Genomic DNA, 25,655 nt, shown 5'->3' with positions numbered 1-25,655 from the left:
ATAGAACACAAAGTCCAGAAATAGACCTAAACTCTGGAAATTTAGTATATGATAAAGGTGGCATCTCAAAGCCCTGGGGTAAAGAGTGTCTTTTTAGTAAATGTGCTGGAACAACTGGGTAGCCATTTGAAAAAAGATAAATTGTATCCATATCTCATATCATACACGAATAAATTCCAAATGGATCAGGGATCTAAATGTAAACAATTTTGAAACCATATGAGAACTAGAAAAAAGCAGAGGTGAATTCTTTCACCTCAGTGTAGGGAAAGGCTTTCTGACCATGACTCAAAATTCAGAGGCAATAAAATAAAATATCAGTAAATTTGATTATATAAAAATGAAAACCTTTTCATGGCCAAAAAACTACCATAAACCAAGTCAAAAGATGACTGACAAACTGGGAAATCTCTGCAACATATGTCAAAGACAAAAGGGTAACATTCCTAATATATAAAGAACTCTTAAAAATGGAAGCACAAAGGACCAAACACTTTGATAGAAAAATGGGAAAGAGATGTGAACAGATAATTCATGTAGATATAAAAGATAAGAATATAAAATGAATTCTTAAACCTACCAAAGGAGGTTCAAACTCATAACTAAAGAAATGAAGATTAAAACAGCACTGAGATACAATTTCTCACCTATCTATCACACTGGCAAAAATTTTAAAGTATGCCAACATGTTCTGTTGGCAAGGCTGTGGGAAAATGCACTCTCATGCATTGCTGTTGGGAATGCAAATGAATACAATGCTTTTGGCAGGGATTTTGGCGATATATGATAAAGCTATCTACTTAATGTGCCTTTTTACCTAGCAATCTTCTTTGAATCTACCCTGAAGGTAGACCTCCATCAACATGAAAGTACGCACGCATAAGGTTACTCATTGCTGCAGCGTTTCTAATTGCAAAATATTGGAAAAAACCTGAATGTGCATATGTAGAAGAGTGGTTGAATAAATTATGGTATAGCCACATAATGGAGTACTATGTAGCTGTAAAATAAGGAAGATCTCTAGACCATTATGGGGTGATTTCCAGAATATATTAAGTGAATATTAATTGAAGTGAAGTGAAAAGTGCAGGTGATAAAAGAATATCAATACTATGCTGTTTTTCGCATAAGAAGGAAAGGGAAATAAGAAAATATACATCTCTTTTTTCCCCCAGATAACATAGGGCGAATCTGATTGGTTACCTACAGGGGAGGACAGGAATGGGGTGGAAAGAATGGAGAAAAGGGAATGGAGTAGAAAGAATGATGGAGGAGTGATACTTCTGAATATATGTTTTTATATAGCTCTGACTTTTAGAATCATGGTAATCTTTCTCCTACCCCAAAAATAAATAATTAAAATCCACCAAAACGTGAGGAGAACCCAAAATGGACTGTAAATTGTAATAAATGTATCTAACCATATTGCAGTTAGTAACATAACCACACTGAAGGTGGTGGAAAGAAAAGAACTAACCTAAGTCACTTTGGAATCAGTATTTTGAGTGTACACTGTAAGGCCAAAGACAAAAAGAACTGTATACAAATATTATGTTCTGGTTAGTAAATTTGTTTTTCACAAGGTATGGATTAGCAAGTCAAACTATTTGATGTGTTTTCTAGGACTGCGGAAATGTTGGTAAATATATTGTGAATAGAGTCCGATTTCTCACCGTGGGAGAAAGGAGTTACATATAAGGAAAAGGGAAAAGAGAGGTGAATCCTGTGGTGTTGGGCTGGAGGCGGGATCAGGATAATTCATGGTATGTCTCTCCATCAGTCTGTCAAGATACGTAGATACAGATATGTGTGTATGTGTGTATACATACACATATTTCCTACTCTACTACCGAGAGGGCCCAGAATGTCACCTAACTAGAATGAGTACACCTCATGCCCAAAGTTTGGATTCTAAAAACTGTTCTCCAATAAAAGGAGCCAGAATTGTTTTCTTTTGAGAAATAGCCGATTACAGAGCTGGGACAGAGAAAATACAGGATGAGGGGACTCTTTTAAAAATACAGGTTCAAAAAAGAACAAAAAACAAAAAACAAAACCAGGTTCTAATTCATTAGAGCTGGGGCACTGTTTGAGAGTCTGCATTTCCATTTTATTTATTTATTAGAAATTGGGGACCCAATTCAAGGGTCCCACTATTCTTTTTTTTAAATTAATTAATTAATTTATTTATTGGCCGTGTTGGCTCTTTGTTGCTGCGCGCAGTCTTTCTCTAGTTGTGGCGAGTGGGGTCTACTCTTCGTTGTGGTGTGCGGGTTTCTCATTGTCGTGGCTTTTCTTGTTGCGGAGCATGGGCTCTAGGCGTGCAGGCTTCAGTAGCTGTGGCATGTGGGCTCCGTAGTTGTGGCTTGCGGGCTCTAGAGCACAGGCTCAGTAGTTGTGGCACACGGGCTTAGTTGCTCCGTGGCATATGGGATCTTCCCGGACAAGGGCTCGAACCCGTGTCTCCTGCATTGGCAGGCGGATTCTTAACCACTGCGCCACCAGGGAAGCCCTCCATTTTATTTTATTTTTATTTATTTTTATTTTTTAATTTATTTTTGGCTGTATTGGGACTTCGTTGCTGCGCGTGGGCTTTCTCTAGTTGCAGTGAGTGGGGGCTCCTCTTCGTTGCAGTGCGTGGGCTTCTCATTGTGGTGGCTTCTCTTGCTGAGGAGCACGGACTCTGGGCGCGTGGGCTTCAGTAGTTGTGGCATGTGGGCTCAGTAGTTGTGGCTCACTGGCTTAGTTGCTCCATGGCATGTGGGATCTTTCTGGACCAGGGCTCGAACCTGTGTCCCCTGCATTGGCAGGCGGATTCTTAACCACTGTGCCACCAGGGAAGCCCTTATTTTATTTTATTCTATTCTATTTGAAGTATAGTTGTTTTGAAGTATAGTTGATTTACAATGTTTTATGGGAGGCCATTTCTAACAGGCTCCTGGGTGATACTGATGCTGCTGGTCCAGGGAGCACACTTTGATTAGTAGACAACTACTTACTGTAGATTATTGCACAAGAGACTCAAACATTGGATGTGGTGGAAGAAGTGACTTCCATTCTAAGAGTTTTGGTGAGGTCATTTGAACCTCCGGGATGCGTTAATTTAGCTGGCAGTGTAGTCGAGTGTAGAGTGGAAGGAGCACTGGCTTGGGAGTCAGGGTGAATTTCATATGGTTTACAGTCTGGGTGGCCTTGAACAATTTACTTCACCTTTTTTGAGCCTCAGTTTCCAGTTAGCAAAATAGATACAGTAAAATATCCCCGGCAGATTAGCATTAGAGAAAATGTGTTTAAGGACCTAGCATAGCTCTTGACACAGCGTAGGTGTTCAGAAAAGTGGTGACAATTATTATGCTGTAGAATCCTCTTTACTGGAAGACTAGAGCTGTGATTAATGTGCATGAACATTACTGTTTGGAGCCTCAAAGTAGTTTTGCATCAGAGACAACTTACTTTTATTCATTGACCAAAAGAAGGCTATGGTTACTTAAGTAAAATCGTCTTGGCCTGATGATGAAAAATACATGTTCTTGTCTGCCCTTGCATAATCAACTTTTACAATCATTTTAAGTCTTGGCCTGATGAAATGTGACAAATGATTCACTGATTCAAACAGGTATTTGTTGAGCACGTGTTACTCTGAGTCCAACAATCTTGAACTCTTACAACTTACTGCATAGAGCGTAGTTCAGACCTGAGCTCCTTTTGAGCTCACTGTCCCCTCTGCCTCCTCTCCTCCTTCAGGAACCCCTCCACCGCCGAGCATGGGCTTCAGGTTAGGCTAATACTCTCTTAGCACCTTGTACACCCCTGTCATAGTGCTTGTCTCTACCAGCCTGCAAGCTTCTCTTCCTCTCCCTCTCTTCTCGTATTTTTCCTGCAAACTTCTCGAAGGCATAACGCTCTTTGTAGCCCCATAGCAGAACAGTGCCTGCACTCAACTTGTTGAACGGATTGCTTGACACAGGACATCCTCAAGGAGATCGGAGTCTGAGGTGTGTGGGAGGGTCAGGGAAGGCTTCCTGGAAAAGGTGATGCTTGAGCTGAGATTTAAGAGGAGATGGCAAGCAGGGGGAGGTAGCGTGGCTGGAAAGCATGGTGCATTTGGGGCACTACACATGGTTTGGATGAACTGAAACATGGGGGGCAAAAGTGGGGAAAGGGAGTGAGTGAAGCTGGAGAAGAGGTAAGGGCCAGCACATGACAGACTTAAATGCAGCTAAGGAGATTGGGTTTTATCTTGAGGATAATGAAAAGCCAGTGAAGGATTTTAAGCAGGAATATGTGGAGGGTGGGTTGGGGGTGAGATTTGATACAGAGAGTTGTACATAAGCCTGGTAATCTGACCCAGCTGTTACCCATAATGCCTTTCTGGCCCGGAGCATAGTGGTTTGCTATGGAAGTGCCCTTTGCCTGGCCTGCTTCACACAGTGTTCTGGCTGTACAGTGGGAGCAGACCTGGACAGGAGTCTGGCCCATGTTAAGGCAGAAGGTGCAGCCGCCTCTATTCTGCAGAGTGAGTTGAATAGCAAGAGGCCCTTGGTAAATGTTTGGACCACCTTTACTGGGTTTCCTTACCAGGTCTGCCAGGTCCTAGCTATGGGGACATTAGAGAAGTTGCATAATTTCTCTGAACCTCATCCATAGAATGGAGATGATACCGACCCTTCAGTGCTTTTGTGAGAACTGAATTAGATAATGATGATGAAAATAATAATGACCATTTAGTAAGCATCAACTGTGTGGCAGGCTGTGTTCCAGGTACATTATTAACTCATTAAAACATATATAGGGGCTTCCCTGGTGGAGCAGTGGTTAAGAATCCACTTGCCAATTCAGGGGACACGGGTTCAAGCCCTGGTCTTGGAAGATCCCACATGCCGTGGAGCAGCTAAGCCCGTGTGCCACAACTACTGAGCCTGTGCTCTAGAGCCTGCGAGCCACGACTTCTGAGCCCGCGTGCTGCAACTACTGAAGCCCGAGTGCCTAGAGCCCGTGCTCTGCAACAGCAGAAGCCACCGCAATGAGAAGCCCGCGCCCACCACAACTAGAGAAAGCCCACGTGCAGCAACGAAGGCTCAACGCAGCCAAAAATAAAATAAGTAAATTTATTTTAAAAAGCATATAAAACATCAAAAATAGTGTTTAGTTCATGGTAGGTACTCAGTAAATATCAGATTCCTCCCCCCACCTCCTGCTGATCATTGCACTTCCTATAGTTTGTCCGTAACTGATAGATTATTGCCTTAGCACTACCTTCCAAAGGACTTTATTTATTCCCACAAATCGACATAGAGAAAGAAAATAGTGAAGATTTCATTTAAGCCCAGGAAGCAGCCAGTGAGTAATTTCCAACATCATTTCATTAAGGAAGTACTTGGGGCTTAGAAATCAACTGTACTTTAACCAAATTATAGTTTAACACTGTTAACCTTTGAACTTAATTTTTAGGTTCAGGGTCTTGGGCTTCTACAGAAATCAGACAGAACTGCTGCCTGTACGGACATTGTTCATGTGCTATTTTGATATTTAGCGCCCATCTTCAGAGCAGATAATCAGAATAAACACCTGAATGCAAGCTGTGTTTAAAATGGAATATGTAAGGTTGTCTAAGTGTTGGGATGAGTTATGTGTCCAACCTGAATCTGACGGGTTTCTGATGGTACTGGGCCATAGCTTTGTCTGAAAATAAATGAAAGCTCCCTCCATCTGCAGCCCCAGTCTTCAGGAACACTGCTCGTCATAGCCTTTCTTTTTCTTTCTTTGTGCAGGTTTCAGGTAACTAGATCTTCTTTGACAATATAAAGCATGGATTAAAACTAGCTCCATAGCAATCCCAGGATTATAGGCTCAGGAGAATAAACCTTGGATTGGGTTCAGTTAAGTCTCATTGTAAAGAAATCAGCCATGGGAGAGGCATTTCTGAGCTTGGTTTCTGTTGATTCCTGGTTCCCCAAGATCAATTCTTAGGAGTGTCACAGTTCATTGTGCATACAGGACATGAGTGATTGTTCCTGAGAAGCATAATGGGTTGCTGGCAGCAGTGGTTACACTTGAAAACTGGCTGTGGTTCTGGCCCAGGCTTTATCCCTGGTTAACAGAGCAAAACTCAAGGAAAGCAGGAGTCATAGTCACTGAAACACTCACCTGTGTACCTGTGTCCACACTGCCACCCAAGTCAGAGGTTAGCTTACCCCTGGAGACTAGCATAAAACTAGAGAATTTTAGAAATACTCCATGTCTAACCATCTTTCTTTCTTTCCTTAAAACCTCCTCCTCCCTCTGGATATAGATTGCCCAATCTCGAATGCTGCCTTAGAGGGTGCAGGGTAGAGGTTAAGAGTAATATGCAACTATTCCCTTATTTCCACCTTTCATTTTCCAGCAACAGCTGCAGGCATATGTGGCCTGGGTGAACGCACAGCTGAAGAAGAGGCCAACAGTGAAGCCTGTGCAGGACCTGCGACAGGATCTCCGGGATGGGGTGATCCTGGCATATCTCATCGAGATTGTAGGTCAGTTGGCCCTGGACTCCAATGTTAGCGTAAACCAGAACATGGTCTCTTTTATCCTCCATATGCCCTTCAGAGCAGATTGCTCCTTCTTTAAAATAAATGGAAATGGGACTTCCCTGGTGGTCCAGTGGTTAAGAGTCTGTGCTTCCACTGCACGAGCCACAGGTTCGATCCCTGGTTGGGGAACTAAGATCCTGCATACTGCAGCCAAAAAAAATTTTTTTTAATAAATGAATAAAATAAATGGAAATGGAAGTAGAGAAGACTTAAGATACTCGCCGAAGGTTACTTTATTTATTTATCGTCAGTAGACACTGTGTTCCAGGTGCCCTGTTAAGCTTTGGGAATGTGATGATGAGCACAGTCTAGGCTCTCAAGAGTCTCCCAATCTATTTGGAAAGACTGGAAAGTGAAGTCACTTCCATTAATGTACTTCGTATTCTCGTGGGGCAAGTACAGATAGGAGCACATGGGGGACACCCAACCCAGTGTTAGGGGTTGAGGGATGGCTTGCCAGAAGATTTGATGTCTAGACTGAGGCTGGAAAAGGAAGCGGTAGCCAGGCAAAAAGAAGGTGTGTTAGCAGCCAAAGGACCCCTCTATGGTATTCACTACCATGATGCTTCCCAAGAGACCTTGCTTTCTTGAAGCCCTGGAGTTGTTGCCGGTCATTCTTATTAGATGGTATCATAACCTTATTTCCATAGCATTTGTCTGTAGCTCTGTTATTATTTCTCTCACCAAAAGGTAATTATTTACTCTCTATTTCTCCTGTATAGACTGAGCTCTTTAAGAGCAGGTACAGTATAATTTTTTTTCTGTTTCTACAACCCCTAACCAAGTGCCAGACACATAGTAGGTACTCAAACGTTCATTGTCATGTAAGTCAGCTGACCTTGCTTAGAGTCTTTGAGGGATGTGGGTTTGCAAGTGGTATGTAAGAAGTCAAGTTTGCAACAAGCAGCCTGTCCATGAATACCTCATTCAGACAGCTCATGGATCCATTAGAGTATTCACTTATGGATATAATAACCATGGTAATAGTAATAGCAGCTGCTATTCATTAAACACTATCTCATTTAATTTCATTTGATCATCAACCTTTGAGAAACATAATAGCCCCATTTTCAGGAAACAAACTTAAAAGAGAATTTATAAAAATAAGTAAATTCATTGAGTACTTTATATATTATATATATATATGTATATGTATATATCAAGCATTGTGCTAAGCATGCTACTTTGATGGACTTATGATATAGATATGATGTAAGTACTATTTCACCCATTTTATAGGAGTTAGAAAGGTTAAGCAACTTTACAACATCACATAACTGTAAGTGGCAAAGCAGAGATACAAACCTAGATCTGCTTTAATTCCAAAGCTCATTTTAAAATGAGCTCATTTAATTCTTCTTTCATTTGAATAGATTATACTGGAAATATAATCAGTTAGAAAATCCAGACAACACAAGAGGATATAAAGTTGAAAGCCATTTTTCCACCTCTGTCCCCCTGCCAGCTACCTGCTCTTTCTGGAGGCAACCAGTGTTAGCAGTTTCTTGCTTTTTTTTCCCCAGAGATATTCTATGCATATACAAGCAATATGAATATGTATTCTTGTTTACCCCAAGCGCAGGTTCTTAAATGCTGCGTTCTGTTGTGACTTGGCTATATAGAAAAATTCACAGAATTCACTGCCTTATTTCCCATTCTTTCTTTAGCCAGCCTTCACTGGGCTTTTGATCCCACTACTCCCCCGAAACTGCTCTCCTCAAGGTCACAACCTCTGCCTTGTCAAATCCAGTGGCCAGGCCTCAGTCCTCGCTGTATTCAACTTAGCAGAACCTGACACAGTGGATCACTCCCTCCTCCTCCAAACACCTTCTCCCCTTGGACTCCAGGACCCTGTGGTTTCGAGTTTTCCTCCTTCCTCACTGGCCTCTCCTGTTAGCTTTGCTGGCTTTCTCCTCCTTCCTGACCTCTAAATGTTGAGGTTCTCCTTAGAGGCTTAGACCTTAGTCCTTATATATTCTCTATCCCTAAGTGAGCTCTTCCCAAATTTGTATCTTTAGCCCTAAGCTTTTCATTGAGTTCTAGACATGAATATCAACTTCCTGTTCAACATCTCTGCTTGGATGTCTAAAATGCAGCTCTCGGGAATTCCCTGGCGGTCCAGTGGTTAGGACTCGGTGCTTTCACTGATGAGGGCCTGGGTTCAATCTCTGGTTGGGCCAAAAGAAAAAACTGCAGCTCTCTTCATGTGTCATAATCAGAGTTTTTCCTTCTCCCCGCTGATCCCTCTATCCTCCGAGATTCTTCATCTAACACATCACAGTACCATTCACCCAGCTGTTAAAGCAGAACATTTAGAAGTTGTCTTTTATTATTCTCTTTTCCTCATATACCATATCCAGTTCTTCACATGTGCTGTGTGCTTTATATTAAAAATGTACCCAGGAGCTTTGCTCAGGTGTGGGTCTGGACCCTTGCGTAGTCTCAACGTGCAACTGATCCCGGGTTAAGATGGAGCAGGGAGCCAAGGGCCTGAGCTGGTGGCATGTGGCTCTGCACCAGTTCACAGAGGAGACTGAGAAGTCAATGTCCATCTTGGATGTGTCTTCATCTCCTGGAAGCAGTGGAGTGCACACCTCTTGGAACCAAGGCCCATCACGTTTTCAACATGTCCCTCAGTGCACAGAGCTGGAGAGGATCCCCTTGGTCTCTGCTGAGGCACCCAGGCAGAATGCCAGTGGAATGGGACCACAGTTCAGTATGTTGCTGCCTGACCACGGTGTGAGCCCCCAAGTGACTTTCATTCCTTCCCAGATGATTTACTCAGGGAATGTCTCCTTCCCAGCCAGGAATGATGATTTTCCAGGGGCCCCAAGCAATGCCCTTAGGAGAGCCCAGTGTTCCAGGGGCCTCGACCTTTGGTGGGAATCTAAGAATGCCCCCAATGGGCCGCCAGTCTCACCTGCCAGTGGAATCCCAATGATGTCCCACATCAGAATGCGAACAATGCCTTATTCTGGCTTCCCAACAGTAACTTCTAACAGAGACCCTTTAACACGTAAAACATTATTGTATACAACCGTGCCTTCCACTGAGGCCCAGGCAATGCTCCCCTCTTTGGCTCAGATGTTGCAGTCTAGAAGCCCCACAACTTAGGGATGCCCCCAGCTGGATCCCATTATTGCTGGCTTTGGAATCCCAGGGCTCTTTTGTGAGCCAGCCAGTCTCCCAGGAAGACCCCTTCCTACCTAAGTAGTCTTTACCTGCTCCACGGAGAGCAGAGCAGTATTCCGGGGCCCAAGAAAGGGCTCCCAGGAGGAGATTCAAGGCCTTAACCGCTGCAACTGAGAGAACTGGAAAAAGCTAAGGGCTCCCACCTCATGAGTCACCAGCACAAACACACAGGTGAAAGGCCCTGTAAATGCATGTGGGAAACCTGTACTTGGTCCTTCTTCCGATCTGATGAACTTGGAAGACATACTCGGATACACGCCAAATACCGACCACATAAATGTGACTAGTGCAGCTGACAATTCATGAGATCTGACCATCTCAGGCAGCACCAAAGGGCTCATATGCGGGTGCCAACATCCCCAGACCCACTGGCTGACAGTGGACGTATGGCTGGTTCTCCTGCTCCTGGTCTTTAGGTCAATCTACTCTTCCCCTCATTTTGACCTTTCCGCCCAGATCCTGCCTGCCTCTGACCAGCTAGTCTCTTTGGTAGGTGTAGGCTTTGATGAAGACAGAAAGATTATGAGGCAGTGTTGAAGCCCATGTGAGCTCTGGATCTAGTCAGAGCTCAAAAACTGTCTTGGATGTCCTTACATCTCTGGGGCCACCTACTTTTGTGCCAAGTTCAGCCACATGGGAAGATGGAGCAAAGTAGAGATTGGGAGCTTTATAAAAAGCTCTTTATCTTACATCATTCCCAGCTTGAAACCCTTTAGCGACTCTCCTTTGCCTGCTGCTTAAAATCCAACTTCCTTATCTTGGTCTTTGACAGTTTCCAGAGCCAGTTTCCAGAGCCAAGACTATGTTCAAATCCTGAATTTACCACTTACTAGCTATGTGACCTTGGGAAAAGTCTTTGATCATTATGCCAGGTTCCCTCTTCTGGTAAAAGAAAAACACTGTTGGACTGTCATGAACACATCTTATGTACAAAACCAGATTCTCTCCGGCACTCACCAGCCGCATACCCAGAGTTTGTCTCCTCCCATCATTTCCAGACTTGGATGGAATGACCCCACAGGACATGGGATCTGGTATCTCAAGTAGCCACTAGCAACCCAGGAATGTGGAAGAGTTAGTGCTCCTGGGATAACATTTGACTAATGGGAGATGGGAGAAATCCAGGTGATAAATTCCCCCTTCTTCCCTCCCTTCCCGGAACTGGTGCCAGATACCATTTCTCCCACTGGGGAGACCTCCCAAGTAGCCAGTGGACACAGCTTTTGTGCCTCTTCGAGGCTTGTCATGAAGCAGACTCAACCCGCTATCACTTGGCATTACCTCCTGTTCTTCCTTGTGTTGAGTTCCTTTTCTTACTCTCAGTGCCCTGTAATCACCCATATAAACATCGGTACTTTAAAAAATTAATTAATTAATTAAAAATTAAAAAAAAACGTACCCAGTATCTGACTTCTCACCTCTCAGCTTCTTCCCAAACCATCATTATCTCTTGCTTGATTGTTTTCACTTCCCTTTTAACTAATCTCCCTATTTCCTCTTCACATAATCTGTGTCCACACAGAGTCAACTTTTAAAACATAAATCAGATCATGTAACTCCCTTACCTCAAACCCTCTGTTGCTGTCCATTACACATAGGATAAAATTCAAGGTCTTTGCTCTTTTCCTCTGGTCCCTAAAGCTCCACATGGCCTGGCCTTGCTCACCTCTTCACCTTACCCTAGGACTTGACTCCTTGCTCCCTCCACTCCAGCCCTATGGTCTTGTTGCTGCTCCTCAGATAAGCTGAGCTCATTCCCACCTTGGGGCTGGGATCTGTGCATTCTCAGCCTGGAATGCTTCCTCCGCAAATCTTAACCTCTCTTGCTTTATTCAAGCCTCTGCCCAAATGTGTTATCAGAGAGACCGTGATCACTCTTCTTTGTCTTTCCTCATAGTACTTATCACTACCTGAAATTATATTGAAGATGTATTTGTTACCTTGGTCATCTGTCATCCCTACAGATATAAACTCTATGATGGAAGAAAAGACGAAGTCCTGGTCATTGCTGTTTCTCTGGTGCTTAGAATAGGGCCTTGGCACACGGTGAATATTTGTTGAATGAATATTCATGAATATTTGTTGAATGAATATCATGAATATTTGTTGAATGAAAAAATGTATGCACAGCAACTTCACAGGCCCCTGGGAATAAATTTGAAAATTTGAAGGCCTCGCAAAAGACTTTCATTTTTCCTATTCCCCATCCAAATTACAAAACACCAAGGCCTCACTCACTTGCATATTTATAGATAATCTTAGTGTTTTACATCAAATATTCTCTTTCTCTGTGTCTGGCTACTATGAAACTGTGATAGTACTGCTCCCCATAACTTCAATATATTTCTTTGTCCTAACAGCAGGAGAAAAGCTGAGTGGTGTACAGCTGAGTCCCAGTAACCAGCAGGAGATGAAAAATAATGTGGAGAAAGTGTTACAGTTTGTAGCCTCCAAAAAGATTCGTATGCACCAGACTTCAGCTAAAGGTCAGTGCTTCATCCTGTCCGTGGTGGGTGAGTACACTCATCTTTACCTGGTGATTGTCACCCTCAGAAGAACTATCTGTTATGTAGCTGAGGGTTCCGAGTAGACTCGAGTAGGGTTAGGCCCACGACCTCGTATCATTTTTCCATAAAGAAAGTTATCCTCTTGGGACAGAGCGAGTATCAAAATCCAAGTGCTTTGGAAACCTGGGTGAAGATAGAAGTTCTCTATTCATTTTAACTGAGTAAAGTTTTGCTTGAGTGTGTCTAGGAAGATTAACAGAAAAGAAATTATAAAATTGTGATATGAATTTTAGAATGTCTTGTTTAAGCTATCAAAAATGAAGATAGATTATGTTTTTTGAGTTTTTTGAGTCACATGGCCAGAAGAGGACACCTCTCAATCCAGTTTGAGCCCAGGCTTCAGGGAAGAAATGGGGTAGGTGTGCCTCAGAAGGCACAGGTTCCCAGGTCCTCTCACTGCTTCTGTAGAACTGATTATAATCTGGTTCTGTTTCAGCTTCAGTTTCTGGGCCTGATTGCCTGTGGCTCTAATGAGAATGGGGGGCAGGAGGGAGCCCTCCTTTCGTGTGTTATTAGTGTTCTCTGTGTTGGGCTCATTCATGCGGGGCAGATACTGACCATTGAGAGTGCCTGTAGAAGGTATCAATCAATCCTTTTGGAAGCCTTGCATATTTAAAAGGCTATGAAACTAAAACATAGAATTTTACCTATTTCCTTATGTTAACCAGACCTATTATATTTTTTTCTGCCTGCATTTCTCTTTTTTTTCTAGGACAAAATTTAGAATGCCATAATATCTCAGATCTGGTCCCCATGAGGAGTGGGCTTGGGGATCTGGCCCATTAAAGTCGGCTATTTTGAGGGAACACTGCCGTTCAGGACATCATTGTCATTTACCTGGAGAAGTGCAACAGCTTCCTAATTAGTCCCACTGCATCCATTTCTGTCCCCCTCCCCTCTCCTCTCCACACCGCAGCCAGAATGATCTTTCTAAGAGTGTATATGCTCATGCCATTCCTCTGCATCTGAGGGCCCTTAGGAGAAAATCCAGAGTCCTTCCTCTGGCTCACCATGCCCTTTCTGACCTCACCTCCTGTTCATCCTCCTCCATCTTTCACCCTCTCCCCCTGAACTCTGAGCTCTGGCTATGCTGAGCTGCTTTCTGTTCCTCTTCCACAGCGTGTGCCATAGAAATATAACGTGAGTCTCATACATGACTTGAATGTGTCTAATAGCCATGGTTAAAAAAAAAAAAAGAAAACGAAATGGTTAAAAATAATTTTAATAATATATTTTACTTAACCCAACATATCCAAAATATTATCAGCTCAACATATGGTCAATGTAAAAAACTATTACTGAGACATTTTACATTCTATTTTTTGTACTAAGTCTCATGAGATTTTTCATTCTGTTTCTGTGTGTGTGCTAGGATAGTACTAGCACATTTCAGTTCAGACTACAGCTACCTTTTAAGTGCTCAATAGCCACATGTGGCTAGTGGCTTCCATACTGGAGGGCGCAGTTCGGGTGTGTCGTGCTGTCTCACCTCTAGACCTTCATGCCTGCTGTTCCCTCTTCTTGGAATACTCTTTTCCTTCCCTTCCCTCATCTGATAAACCATTATTGGTCAGTCACGTCTCAGTTTAGAACTCACTTCCTCAGGGAATCCCTCCCAGAGCCCTCTAGACCATACAAGATGCTTCTTCTCTGAGCTCCCAGAGAATCCTGTACTTCTCCTCTCATACGTTATTGTACGTTATTGTAATTGCTTTCAAATACTCTGTCTCCCTGTTGAACACAGAGAGCTTGATTGCCTTGCTTACCTGCTCACTAGCAAATACGTAGTAACTGAATGAGTCCTCAGCTCTCTGCCTCTCTCTTAGGACCTCTCGGTCTGTTCCGATCCTCAGATATCGTGGAAGGCAACCTGAAGTCTATCATGAGGCTGGTCCTGGCCTTGGCAGCTCATTTCAAACCGGGCTCCAGCAGGACAGTGAACCAAGGACAGGACGCCAGAGCCCCTCTGCAGAGTCACCAGCCACACTGTGCCACTGCTGTGGCCCAGGGAGCAGCTGCCGCCCTAGCTGATGTGTGTCACGACATGTCACGGTCAGGGCGGGATGTCTTTCGATACAGACAGAGGTAAGGATGGAAATCTGGGGATGGGAACTCAACCCACTCTGATATTTCTTCCCTTAAATGATATAGTGCAGTAAAGGGAAATACCACGTAAACAGCCCACATTACAGAAAAGAGCATGGAGTGGAGGTTGGAGAGGGTGCTCCAAAAGAGAAAAAAGGCCCTCTCTTTTAGAGATGTTTATTTTGCCCTTAGTAGAAAGTAAAGGAATCGTATATGTAATTTTTTGCTTTGGTGTGCAGAGTTTTGTTTTATTTTATTTTTTTAAATATTCATGTATTTATTTATTTGGCTGCATCTGGTCTTAGTTGCGGCATGCGGGATCTTTTAGTTGTGGCGCGTGGACTCTTGGTCGCAGCCCGCAGGCTTCTCTCTAGTTGTGGCATGCAGGCTCTAGAGCGCATGGACTTAGTTGCCTTGCGGCATGTGTGATCTTAGTTCCCTGACCAGGGATCGAACCCATGTCCCCTGCCTTGGAAGGCGGATTCTTAACCACTGGACCACCAGGGAAGTCCCCAGAGTTTTAAATATATGCCTTTGGCACAGTGTGTTTTCTGCACTGGGAGATATATGTGGCAGCAACATCCCGATTCATCCCTGAGTCTCCCCCTGGAGTGTATCCTAAAGGGCGGGCTGCCCTAGAGAGTCATGGCAGGAAACGCTTTGTGGGTTGTGCGTCTGCTGAGAGGGAACACGACTCTGAGGTGTTGCAGAGATTGGTGAAATTACTGTTTTTTTGTATCTACCTTTCTTACTAGGTTTCAAGTGTCCTTAAGGCAGGGGCTTTGCCTTATTCATCTTTTTTTCCCATAGTGCTCCCAAAGTGGTGTCTATCAGTACTTGTTGGGTTGACCTGAAGGACTGACACCTTCTCCTTTGCTGGTGCCCTCTGCCTTTAGGAACAGCAGCGTGGATGAGGAGATTGGGAATCCATGCTGGAGCGTGCGAGCCCTGGTGCAGCAGTATGAAGGGCAGCAAAGGTCCCCGTCTGAGTCCAGCTGCTCCAGGTAACTGTGGCCTCAGATTCTTCACCACTACAGTCCTCCCTAAGAGCTGAACTGTGAGGATTCTCAGGGTTGTCAGCTTCAGGTAGTAATGCAACAGGCAATAAGGCACTGAAGCCCTTTCTCTTTCCCTCAGTTTATGTTTGGCTTTAAAGGGGTAGCCCTCAGCACGGTCTGTGGTTTTGTGCTGACAGGAGGGTAGGCTGGGATGCGTGTGAATTTCCCACATACCAGTGCCAGTGCTTCGCTGTGTCCACGTGGGGGCATGACTGGGACCTGCTAGGGCCCAGCCCCATGGTTCTGATATTTGCATATCAGCTGCCAAGTGTTTGTGAGAGCCAGTTCCATTGCACTGCCTTTGTGCCTGAGTCTGACTCTTAAGTTATGGCCTGAGAAGGCTGTATAAAGCTCATAGCAAGAGAAAATGAGCAGAGTTGTCTTAGAGCCTTTAGAATGTTCCCACCTTTCATTTACAGGGCTGGGAATTGTGGCCGATTAGTACATTTGAGTGGGCTAACAATGTGTGCGACTCTAGCTGAAAAATGTTGTCTATATCCCTTAGAGCCAAATGCAGAGACCAAAACAGGACACAGTGCTCTAATAAAAGCCTGATCAATGCCAAGTATAGTGGCAGAAAAAGATTATTTTCCTGGCTCGTGTAAATCATGCTCCTATAAACACATCCCCAGGTCGTTAGCTTATTTACTAACTTCATTTCATTGCAGAATCATATTTAATTTATGCTCTTATAACCTTTTCTCTCTTACCTCAACCCAGGATTAGTCTGTTCTAGTTAAGCCTAATTGTTCTTTGTCTAATATGTATGTATTTTATGTGTTTGTTTCCTTCCTCCTATTTCTTTTCCTAATAAAATTCCATCTTAGTTTGATGGACCATTTTCTAATTTGCTGAGGTCACATGGAATTCTTTCCATCATTTTAATATACTGGTAACCTTGCTCGACTTTAATTTTCACATTTAATAGTTGTGTTTTTTTATTTTTAAAATTCACATGACGGTAAATTAGCCATTATCATTTTACAGTGTACAATTCAGCACTACGTAGTACCTTCATTAATATTGTGCAACCGTCACTTCTATCCAGTCCAAAGAGATTTTCATCACCCCAGAAAGAAACCTTGTACCCATTAAGCAATAGATGTGGTTTTACAGAGAATCTAAACCATTCCTTCCTTGCTTGCTGCTTGGACTATCACTTGGTACAGAATCAAAGGATATTTCATTGTATAATGAGATCTGTTGCTTCCTGCATGGCTTCAGGCCTTTTACTTTTCTGTGCCTGATAGTGCTTGCCAGAGTTAGAGAAAAAAAGAGTCTGGATTTTTTTCCTGAGAGCACCTGCTTTCCTCCTGTCTGGCAGAACTCAGACTGGGAGCAGGGGTATGAGACCGTGTGAATTAGGGGCCATTGGAAATCAGGCTCCAGTGGGTCGACAGTGACAGTTTTCTAGGCGAGGGGTCAGAGAATAGTTTGCTTTCCTCTTTCTCTCCTTCCTGATTTGGTCGTTTTCTTCTAAGCCAACCTCTCACTCACCTCTTTGGGACGCTCAGGCAGCACGCTGGAACCCAGAAGGCTCTGGCACATTCTGCCCCCCCTCCCCCCCCTCCGCCACCCGCCCCCGCCCCCACTCAGGGGGAGTCCACCTAATGTCTAAGTGATCCATGAAGGCCAGGAGGTCCCTGGTATGTGATTCAGAACGGGGAGTGGTTCAGAAGGTAGGAAAGACAGGCCCTTATGTCCCATCCCCTCCCCCTGCTCCTTGAGAGACATCCTGGCAAAGCCCTGCCCGACTGCCCGCCTGTTGCTTCGTAGACCTGTAGACCTCGGGCCAGCCTCTCACCATATCCAAGCAAAACGATCCTTAGCTGGGAAAAAAGACCACATGAAACGCCCGAGGGGAGGGTGCGGGAGACAGACGTTCGGCGGGTTTCCGGGGGAGCCCCCTCCCACAAGGAGCCGCGTTAGACCCACCCCGACCTCCGTGCCCACGAAGGCAGGGTTCGGAGAGGAGAAGGCACCGCTATCAGTTCTGGGCTTCTCCAGACCGGGACCACGGACCCCTCCCTCTGCCGACCGGCGGCCTCTCCGGTGCCTCGCCCAGGGCTCCCGCTGGGCCCCGCAGCCCCGCCCCGCTCTGCCTGGAGCTCAGTCGGCCGGCCGAGCGCCAGCCTGGGTCCGAGCCCGGCGCTGCCTGCCCGCAAGTGACAGCCTGGGAAGCGGGGGAGGGCGTTGGGAGGGTGGGACCGGGGAGGCGGTGCGGAGCTGGGATCGCCGCCTGCCGCCCGACCGGGACTCGACCGCGCAGCCGGAGCTGCGGGCAGCCTTTCTCCGGTGGGTCGGAGATGGGTTGAAATGCCTGCGCCCGGGGGCACGCCCGGAGCCGCGCGGCCGCGGAGACCACGATGCCGCTGCCGGGGACCCGCAGCCTGCGAGGGGAGGCGGCTTCCGCCGAGGCTGGGCTGCTGCAGTGTCTGAGCTGCCGGGACAGCGCGCCTCAGAACCGGGAGCATCCCCGTCCCTGGGGCCGAGACGCCTGCTTCTCTGTCCTCCCTCCTCCCTCTCGGGACCGGGGCGAGCGGCTCTGGTAGTTGGCCTGCCCGTGGAGTCGTTCTTCGGGCCTCAGCGCGGGGAGACATGCCCGAATTGGGGAGCGCTGTGACTTTCAGCCTCCCACTTCACCCCGGGAAGCCGACTTGCTGAAGCCGGAGCCACGAGGGGGACCATGGGAGGGACGCAAGTCAAATGGTGAGGTGAAGCCACTTTGGCTTTGGAGGTGGGGGGCATGGGTGGCAGCAGGGCCAGGACTGGAGGATGCTGTTAGCCAGAGACAGGCGGGGATCGGTGGGGGCGCTATATTGGGGAGAACAGGCTGCTGGCCTGGGATTATCACTGTAAAATACAGTGGATTTAGGAAGCTGCAACCAGCATAGGGGAAGGAGTGGACCTTGACCCTGTCTGGTCTCTACAGAAGGAGGCACTTCAGGACGGAACAGAACTCATATTGCCCAGCACCCGTTTTTTTTTAAAAAAAATTGATTTGACTCTAATTTGAAGGTAGCTTTTCTGGGAGATTGTTTGTCTGATAAGATTGGAGAGATGTTAGACCTGTGGGAATTAATATTGTAATCACTTGTTCCTTGACAGGATTATGATGGCAAGTAGGAAATTACTTGTTTATAAAATAGGGTTTTAAAGCTAATCAGGGAGAGCCTAAATCATATAATTAATTAGCATTAAAATACTTTTGTCTGACTTGAGGCAGAGGATTTAGTGTACCATCCTCATCCGTGAGGTTCGTCTTGGGGAGGCGGCAAGATGCCTGCTCTGACGTGTGCCTCAGGTTTTTTCTTCCTCAGATCCTTCACCTTTTGACTTGGCCAGTTAGTTTCATGGTTTTACCTCTCCGTGGCCTCACACACCGGCAGCCCCAATTCAAGAAAGAGAAATGTTGTTTTCCTTTGGCTGCTCTGCCACTCCCCCAGTGGGGTTGGATATGCAGACATCCGCCTCTTTCTGCCCTTATATGGGAGACAGCTCACTTAGGAGGGAGCCAGTGGAGCTGAGCATGCGTCTCTGGTTTTAGGAAAGCATTTTTCCGCCTGCATCCTAGGTTCACACCACCCCACCCCCGCCCCCCTTCGTCTCACACATACCCACATTTAGTGGTCCAGCTAAATGCAGGCAAGGGAACATGTCAGCCATAACACCTTGTCAGCTGAGAAAGTGTTGTCTTATCATTTCTCAAAGAGGAGCAGCTGGTGCAGACCTCTTTCTGCACTTGGACCCCCATTTCTATAAGAAGGCGGATGCCGAGGCCTGAAGTGTCATAAATCTGTTCTTCTTATGAATGACATAGTACCCTTAGACTAATGCTTTTCCAGCAGCTAATGCATGTTGGCCTGGAAGTCAGATTGCCTAAGTGGTGAAAGATGGATAAGAGAGTTCTGTAAAGCAATTACCTTTTCTAAATACCACTTCTTGCCTCTCTCCACCCATCTTGCCTGTTTGGGTTGTAGATCTATAGATGTGATTAAGTGACTTTTTTTAATTTGAAGAAGCAAAAAACTAATTTTTTTTCTGTGGTTCTAATAAGGATGAGGGTGTGTTACTGGTTGAGGTCATTCCCACCAAAGCCCAAAACTCTGGACAACGAGGAGGTTGAGACACTAGTCCTCAGGCTGCTTCAGAGATTTTTGAAATCTCTTGCTAACTCCACTGTGCTTGGCTCTTGTTTTTAGTGGTTTCTAGGAAGATGAAATGTTAACTCCTGATCGTGGCTGGGAGGATTAGCCTGGGAGACTTCAGGGGCACATTAAGTGGGTCAATGAATCCAAGACACTTTCACTGTTGTCTGGGTGATAGATTTGGAAAGAATTCCTGAGAGGGGGCTGGGTCTGCAGACCCCACAACCCCTGAGGTTGTTTCAGTGCTGATGTTCTCAAGGTGTGGTGCAAAGAAAGATGGCTCTTCAGATGGAAGCATCAGCCACATTCCCATCGTGTCCTGTAGATTTGCTTCTGGAGATCTAAAATTCTGCTTCCCTAAAAATGCAAACAGTTCCTTCCAAGGCTAGTAGTTATACTAGAAATTAAGAATTGTTGCAAGGTTGAAAATAGTGTGGCAGAGATATGAATAACTCCTTGATGGCAGTAAATCGAGTAAACCTTTACCATCCCCTAGCAGGTCTTTTCCCCTTTTGACGTATTATCCTTTTCTGTATCATGTCCTAGCTTTGTTGATATGTCACTGCTCCTTTGCCCAGCCTGGCACTGTCCACACTCCAGCAGTTTCTCCCCTCTGAGGCACCCTCCACACCATCCCCTACTTTGGGATCAGCCTAGAGCTGATCTGCCGTGATTACTCTGCTGGTATTGCATGTGTCAGTGAAAGATCAACGTATTGGAAATAGATTTTCCTTCCAGCTCCCAAAGCTACTAAAACACATACTACATCAAGCCCCTGAACTTGGGCCCAGGGATGATGGTGGAGGAGGTGGTGGTTAAGTAAAAAACAAAAACAAAAACAAAAAGCCAAACCAAACAAAACTTAGAGTTCTTTAAAATGCTAGATTATCCATCCTTCTGGTAAATCTCTTCTCAGTGAGCTAGGCTTAAAGGCAGCCTTGTTGTGGAAAAGACTTCCTGGGACTGGGTCATTCATTCATTCAATATTCATTTCATTCATTTAACAAGCTCATCATTCATTCAACAAACATTTGTTCTTGCTGTGGGCCAGGCACCGTGTCAGGCAGTAGGAGTTAGATGAATAAGAACACGTTTCTGGGATAAATTAGGAAAGCTGGCTTCTAAACAACGGTTCGCAGTAATTGTTTCTCTTTCTTTTCCTTCGGTCACAGCCTGACTTCCCCCAGTCCTATCCACAGTGCAAAGAGCGACTCTATTATAACCCAGTTGGAGGAGAAGGCAGATTTCGTGATTATTCCCTCTGAAGGAATAGAGAACAAAACAGGTACTATTTCTCAGCCTGCCTGGGTTGGCTCAAGGAACAGCTTCAAGAGTCTGGGGGTCCTGACTATCTCCTTGGCCTTCTCCCTCCATATTCTGTGCATGCAGGGTCCACTCTAGAGAGCTCTAATGCTTTGTAGCCAGTGAATGTTGTATCCTCTCATAGATTGTCACTTCTGATGTCCTAGCTGTCAAATATCCTGCAGCCGTGTAGACAGGCTGTTCATTAGCTGGCTGCCAATGAGTTAGGAGATGACTTTTGAAACAGGCAGAAGCCTACTCAGGTTAACAGTTTTTATTATTTCTGTGTTATGCAAATAACTTCAGTGCTTCTCTAACTTAAATTGGGGCCAGGAATATATAGTAGGAGGTGAGGCATCTGTGAGAACATACAGCACAGAGCAGGTCTGCATCATGTTTGGTATAAAGGCTACAGAAAGGACCACAGAGTTGCCTTTGTGTAGACTTCTTCCTCTGTCTCGGTCGATCTTTTTCTTACATTAAACACAGAGGAAAGCATGAAAGAAGCAAAGCACAAGACTTAGAGTTTTATTTGCCTGTAAGGGGTATAATGAAACTGAAGCCCTCTGAAGGAAAACTGGAATTAAATTCTTCCTTATTCCATTTCCCATCTAGCCCTGATGTTAATACTAAAAAGTCAGTCTTGTTCCTGAGTCAGAAATTCCTGGCACCCTGGGGAGGGAGAGGGAGGCCTTTACAGAGTGCTGGCTCTGAACCAGCTACCACGGGCCCTGCACATAGGTTACCTCATTTAGTCGCACAACAACCCAGAGGGATTATACTTATCATATTCATTCTTATGAATGAAATCAGAGCAAAGAGACTGTAAAGATAGGGAAATAAAACCAGAGAGAGAGAGATGAAACACTTTGTACAAGTATGGTTTGTTTCCTTTGTGACTCACACTATGTTATATGTGAAAGGGGTTCAGTCATAACAGAATGGTCAAAGGAATTTGAGTTGAGGTCTTCCCTCTGAAGCTCCAGAGCAACCAACAGGAATTTTGTTTTCATTGCCTCTGACAGCTTCCCCCTTTGTAGCTGGCAGGATCAAGCTCTAGGAATGCCAATTCTAGAGAATTAAGAGTAAAATCTGTCCCATACCAAGATTCCCAGGGAGTCTTATTGCTTCCTGAAGGTTTGAAAGAGGATGGATCTCCCCAACAGAATAAGCGTCACTCCCGTGAGCCTGGAGTCAGTCAATGGCCAGTTCTTTCTGTCTCACAACCCCACCTGGTGGAGAGTCCAGTCTGTGCCGTGAGAGAAGGTTCAGCAGGCAGGTGACCTGGCCCTGTGAACACGCAGGACTGTGACTGCTTTCTGCCTGCAGCTCAGTTTTCTTCAACATGGACTGTACTCCCTCCTTTCCTCTTGTAGAGGAGACAGACTCTCCATTATCCCGGGACTGGAGACCAGGCAGCCCCCGGCCCTATCTGGAGACTTCATGGGAAGAACAGCTGTTGGAACAACAAGAACATTTGGAAAAAGAAATGGAGGAAGCCAAGAAAATGATATCAGGATTACAGGTAGCTCTTTCCCTCGTAGTTTGTCGTACCAATTTTTTTCTTTTTTTCTTTTTCTTGGCGGGGCTGCATGGCTTGTGGGATCTTAGTTCCCCGACCGGGAATTGAACCCCGGCCATGGCAGTGAAAGCGCTGAATCCTAACCGCTGGACCACCAGGGAATTCCCGCACCAATTGTTTATTATTTTTAAGTCACTAGGATCAGTTGAAAGTAAACTGACTCAGTTATGTATGAGGTCAGAATTGGGGAGTTTACATGGAGTAGTGCAGGAAGAGCAGAAAATCCCTTACAAGTGAGTATGCTTAAATGGGCCTCAGGGACTCTTGTTGACAGAACAGCTGTTAGGAGTTCTGCAAACATGGGAGCCATATCCACCATTACCAAACATCTACTCTGGCTCTCTGCTTTGTGGGTGGGTTTCTCCCCTGTCTGCAGCCACAGACCTGCAATGACAGCTTTCACCGAAGAATGGCATTGTGGAGAGTCAGGATTTTCTCCTAGGAATTCACCATCAGGAAGGCTGTAAATGCCAGTAGCGCTGCAGGTCTCTGCCTGGTCTAGCTAAGGGATTTAGCTCACTCTTAGTGCATTTGTAAGTGGACGCCAAGGCATAATCATCAGGTAGAAGAGCAACAAAGCCCTTCAGTTTTTCCTATACCTTCTGTGCCAGCAAATCTCCCCCAGAGGCCAACTGACCCACTTGACTTAGTTCCTACCCTGAATGACCCCCCTCAATCCTCTGTCTTTGTGTGTCTGTCCCTGTTTGGGGGAGCCCTTATAGTGTTCTGATGACCCTGAAATTGCCTAGGAATATTCCTTTCTGTTTGTGCTGGGAACTGCACTGCTTCTGAATTGTCAAATATTTATGGACACGTAAACAAAGCCCACATTATGTGAGTGGCTCTGGCAGCCTGCAGGCGGTGGAGGGCGTACTCCCAGCCAGCCAGCAACAGGGTGGGGACACAAAGCATTCCTAAAGAAAAAGGGAGATTCTTGCAGTGGTAAAATAATTTGCATAATGTATGCCCCAGGAACCGAGAGGGGTTGGAGGAACGTTTACTGCCTAAACATTCCCAAGGAGCTTGTTGCTCTTCCCTCTTTTGCTCTGTATTTTTAAATGTCTGCCTTTTAGTTCCCTTCTCTGTCCCTCCAATAAGGAATGGTTTAGTTAATGGAATCGTTATTTTGTGCTGTCCTTTAATAGGAAGGATTAAAGCATGGAGAATTTTGGGATTGTACTCAACCAGGTTTTTCCCAGGATAATTTCATTGTATGAACATAGATATCCATCAATTTGGTTTTCAGTTTGGTTTGCATTTTTCAATCTGGGAGAAATCCCATAGCGGATTAGACAGAAAAAGAAGAGAATCAACAGGCAGAAAGTCAGCATCCTAATATTCCCTGCAAACAGAGGAGTTTTAATTCACAGCCACAGGATCACAATGAGAATTCAGTTCCATTACAGAATACAATGGGGCTCACAGCATCCACTGGGCTTCTTAACTCTTTCAGTGATGAACAAGTTGCATGCTGAGCCACGTCCAGGATTTCTGACTTTTTAGTGTACGTTATTAGAGCCGGGTGAACACTTTGACCCTAGAGTCCGTATTTCTGTAGTGTCGTTCTCCCCAGGTCCCTGACACAACTCCATGGGATGTCATTCTCCCCAGGTCCCTGCCACAACTCCATGGGATAACCAAATTCATTTGCTTGGCTAAAATTGTATTATCAATTAGTACTTGGTAGACTTGGTAGTGGCTGGATCTTAAAATGATTTTATATACCAACATTTATGATGTAATTTATGTTATATTTATTGAAACGAGGTTTAACCTCTGTATCTGTTCTCTTTGGGTTGGATTGAGAAAAAATCTTGATACAAAATGGTGCTAGATTTTTAAATCTTTCACTGAGCCCGTAGGTCTTGTACCTACCTGCAGGGGTAGATCCAAGTTTTGTGGGTCCTAAAGCATACCATTTTGGGGAGGGCTTCTTTAAGAATTAAGGTTACAGATTATGACTACAACGTTAGCTATAGGACCCTGGGAGGGGCAGGACTGGGAAGGCGCCCTGAGGTTTGAGCTTCCTTAGCCTCAGGGTAAATCTGCATCACCCGACACCCCACCGCCAATATTCTAATGAAAACAAAGCCTGGTGTGAAGCCTTGAAATAAATACGGACACCTTTCCGCAAATACGTTTTCCTTCTTGTTCTATCCAGGTTGCCCTAGGGAGCAAAAATGAAGAATTTTTAAATGAAACAAGAATCAAACAAACCCAAGTCCAAGCTCTAAATGTATTCCAAATAATTCCTTATAATAAACTTTTCTTTGCCAGGATAATTCTACACTGTTTCTAGTTTACTTTCCAGCTGGTAAAATTCAGTTTAAACAGCTCTGGTTTGAAATGTCACTTTTGAAAGGAAAGTTTATTTTTAGAATTTTTTTCTGGGGCCAAGGAGCCTTGGAGCAGAGGATTCAGGTGTATCCAGAGAGGTGAAAGAGGCCTGGAGCACCGGCCGGACAAAAGCACTCCAGACAGATTCACGATGAGCAGTTGGAGGTATCTAAGGGTCCACAGTTACCAGGGAGATTTCTAGAGGAAGCCCAGTTGTAGTTTCATTTTGGGATGAGCTTACCAAGGCCAACTCTAGACTCCATCATCTGATGGGAGTTAACTTTCTTTCTGCCTTTGTGGTTGTCCAGGCCTTACTGCTCAGTGGATCCTTACCCGAAGATGAACAGGAGAGGCCCTTGGCCCTCTGTGAACCAGGAGTCAATCCCGAGGAACAATTGGTGAGCTCCTTCTTTTGTGACTGGACACTGAATAATCTGCTTTGAGTGTTTGATTTATTTTTAGCATTGGACACTCATCTGTGCCCTCTTAAAATGCTCTCTTCCCTGACTTCCACTATTCTGGTTTTCCTCATATATGTTTGACTACTCTTCCTTTCTCCCACAAATATTTATTGTGTGCTGACTACGTCCCAGACACTGTTTCAAAGAGCCAGAGACACCTGAAGGACAGATCAGACCTCAGACCCTCTCCTCGTGGAGTCTACATTCAGGTCCCTGTCGACTGATAAAAAATGCACAACCTAAAAGTCAAGGCTTATGTGTCATTCGGTGAGGACTTAAGGACAAAACTGAGGACTTAAGCCCAGGACACAGCATCTCAGATAACTCTGAGAGACTGCTCCGAAAAGGAAG

The 25,655-nt window shown here is 45.0% G+C and overlaps 1 protein-coding gene and 1 pseudogene across 4 annotated transcripts in view; both read left to right on the top strand.

Annotated features, from left to right (window-relative positions):
* Window positions 1–25,655, top strand: part of DIXDC1 (DIX domain containing 1) — a 73,970-nt gene that overhangs the window by 23,125 nt on the left and 25,190 nt on the right. For 3 of the 4 annotated variants that reach the window (XM_032641329.1, XM_032641328.1, XM_032641330.1), the window contains 7 exons: window positions 6,386–6,515; window positions 12,125–12,250; window positions 14,185–14,416; window positions 15,313–15,420; window positions 20,795–20,907; window positions 22,301–22,449; window positions 25,152–25,241. In XM_032641329.1, coding sequence (XP_032497220.1) covers window positions 6,386–6,515; window positions 12,125–12,250; window positions 14,185–14,416; window positions 15,313–15,420; window positions 20,795–20,907; window positions 22,301–22,449; window positions 25,152–25,241 — 948 coding nt within the window. Of the gene's footprint in view, window positions 1–6,385; window positions 6,516–12,124; window positions 12,251–14,184; window positions 14,417–15,312; window positions 15,421–17,583; window positions 18,184–20,794; window positions 20,908–22,300; window positions 22,450–25,151; window positions 25,242–25,655 lie in introns of those variants that run through there. The other variant, XM_032641331.1, reaches the window with a different exon arrangement.
* LOC116758483 lies at window positions 9,042–10,180 on the top strand (annotated as a pseudogene).

This window comes from Phocoena sinus, chromosome 8, assembly GCF_008692025.1.
Source record: "Phocoena sinus isolate mPhoSin1 chromosome 8, mPhoSin1.pri, whole genome shotgun sequence".
In the NCBI taxonomy this organism is placed as follows: domain Eukaryota; kingdom Metazoa; phylum Chordata; class Mammalia; order Artiodactyla; family Phocoenidae; genus Phocoena; species Phocoena sinus.
This window is presented reverse-complemented; position numbering and strand designations above follow the sequence as displayed.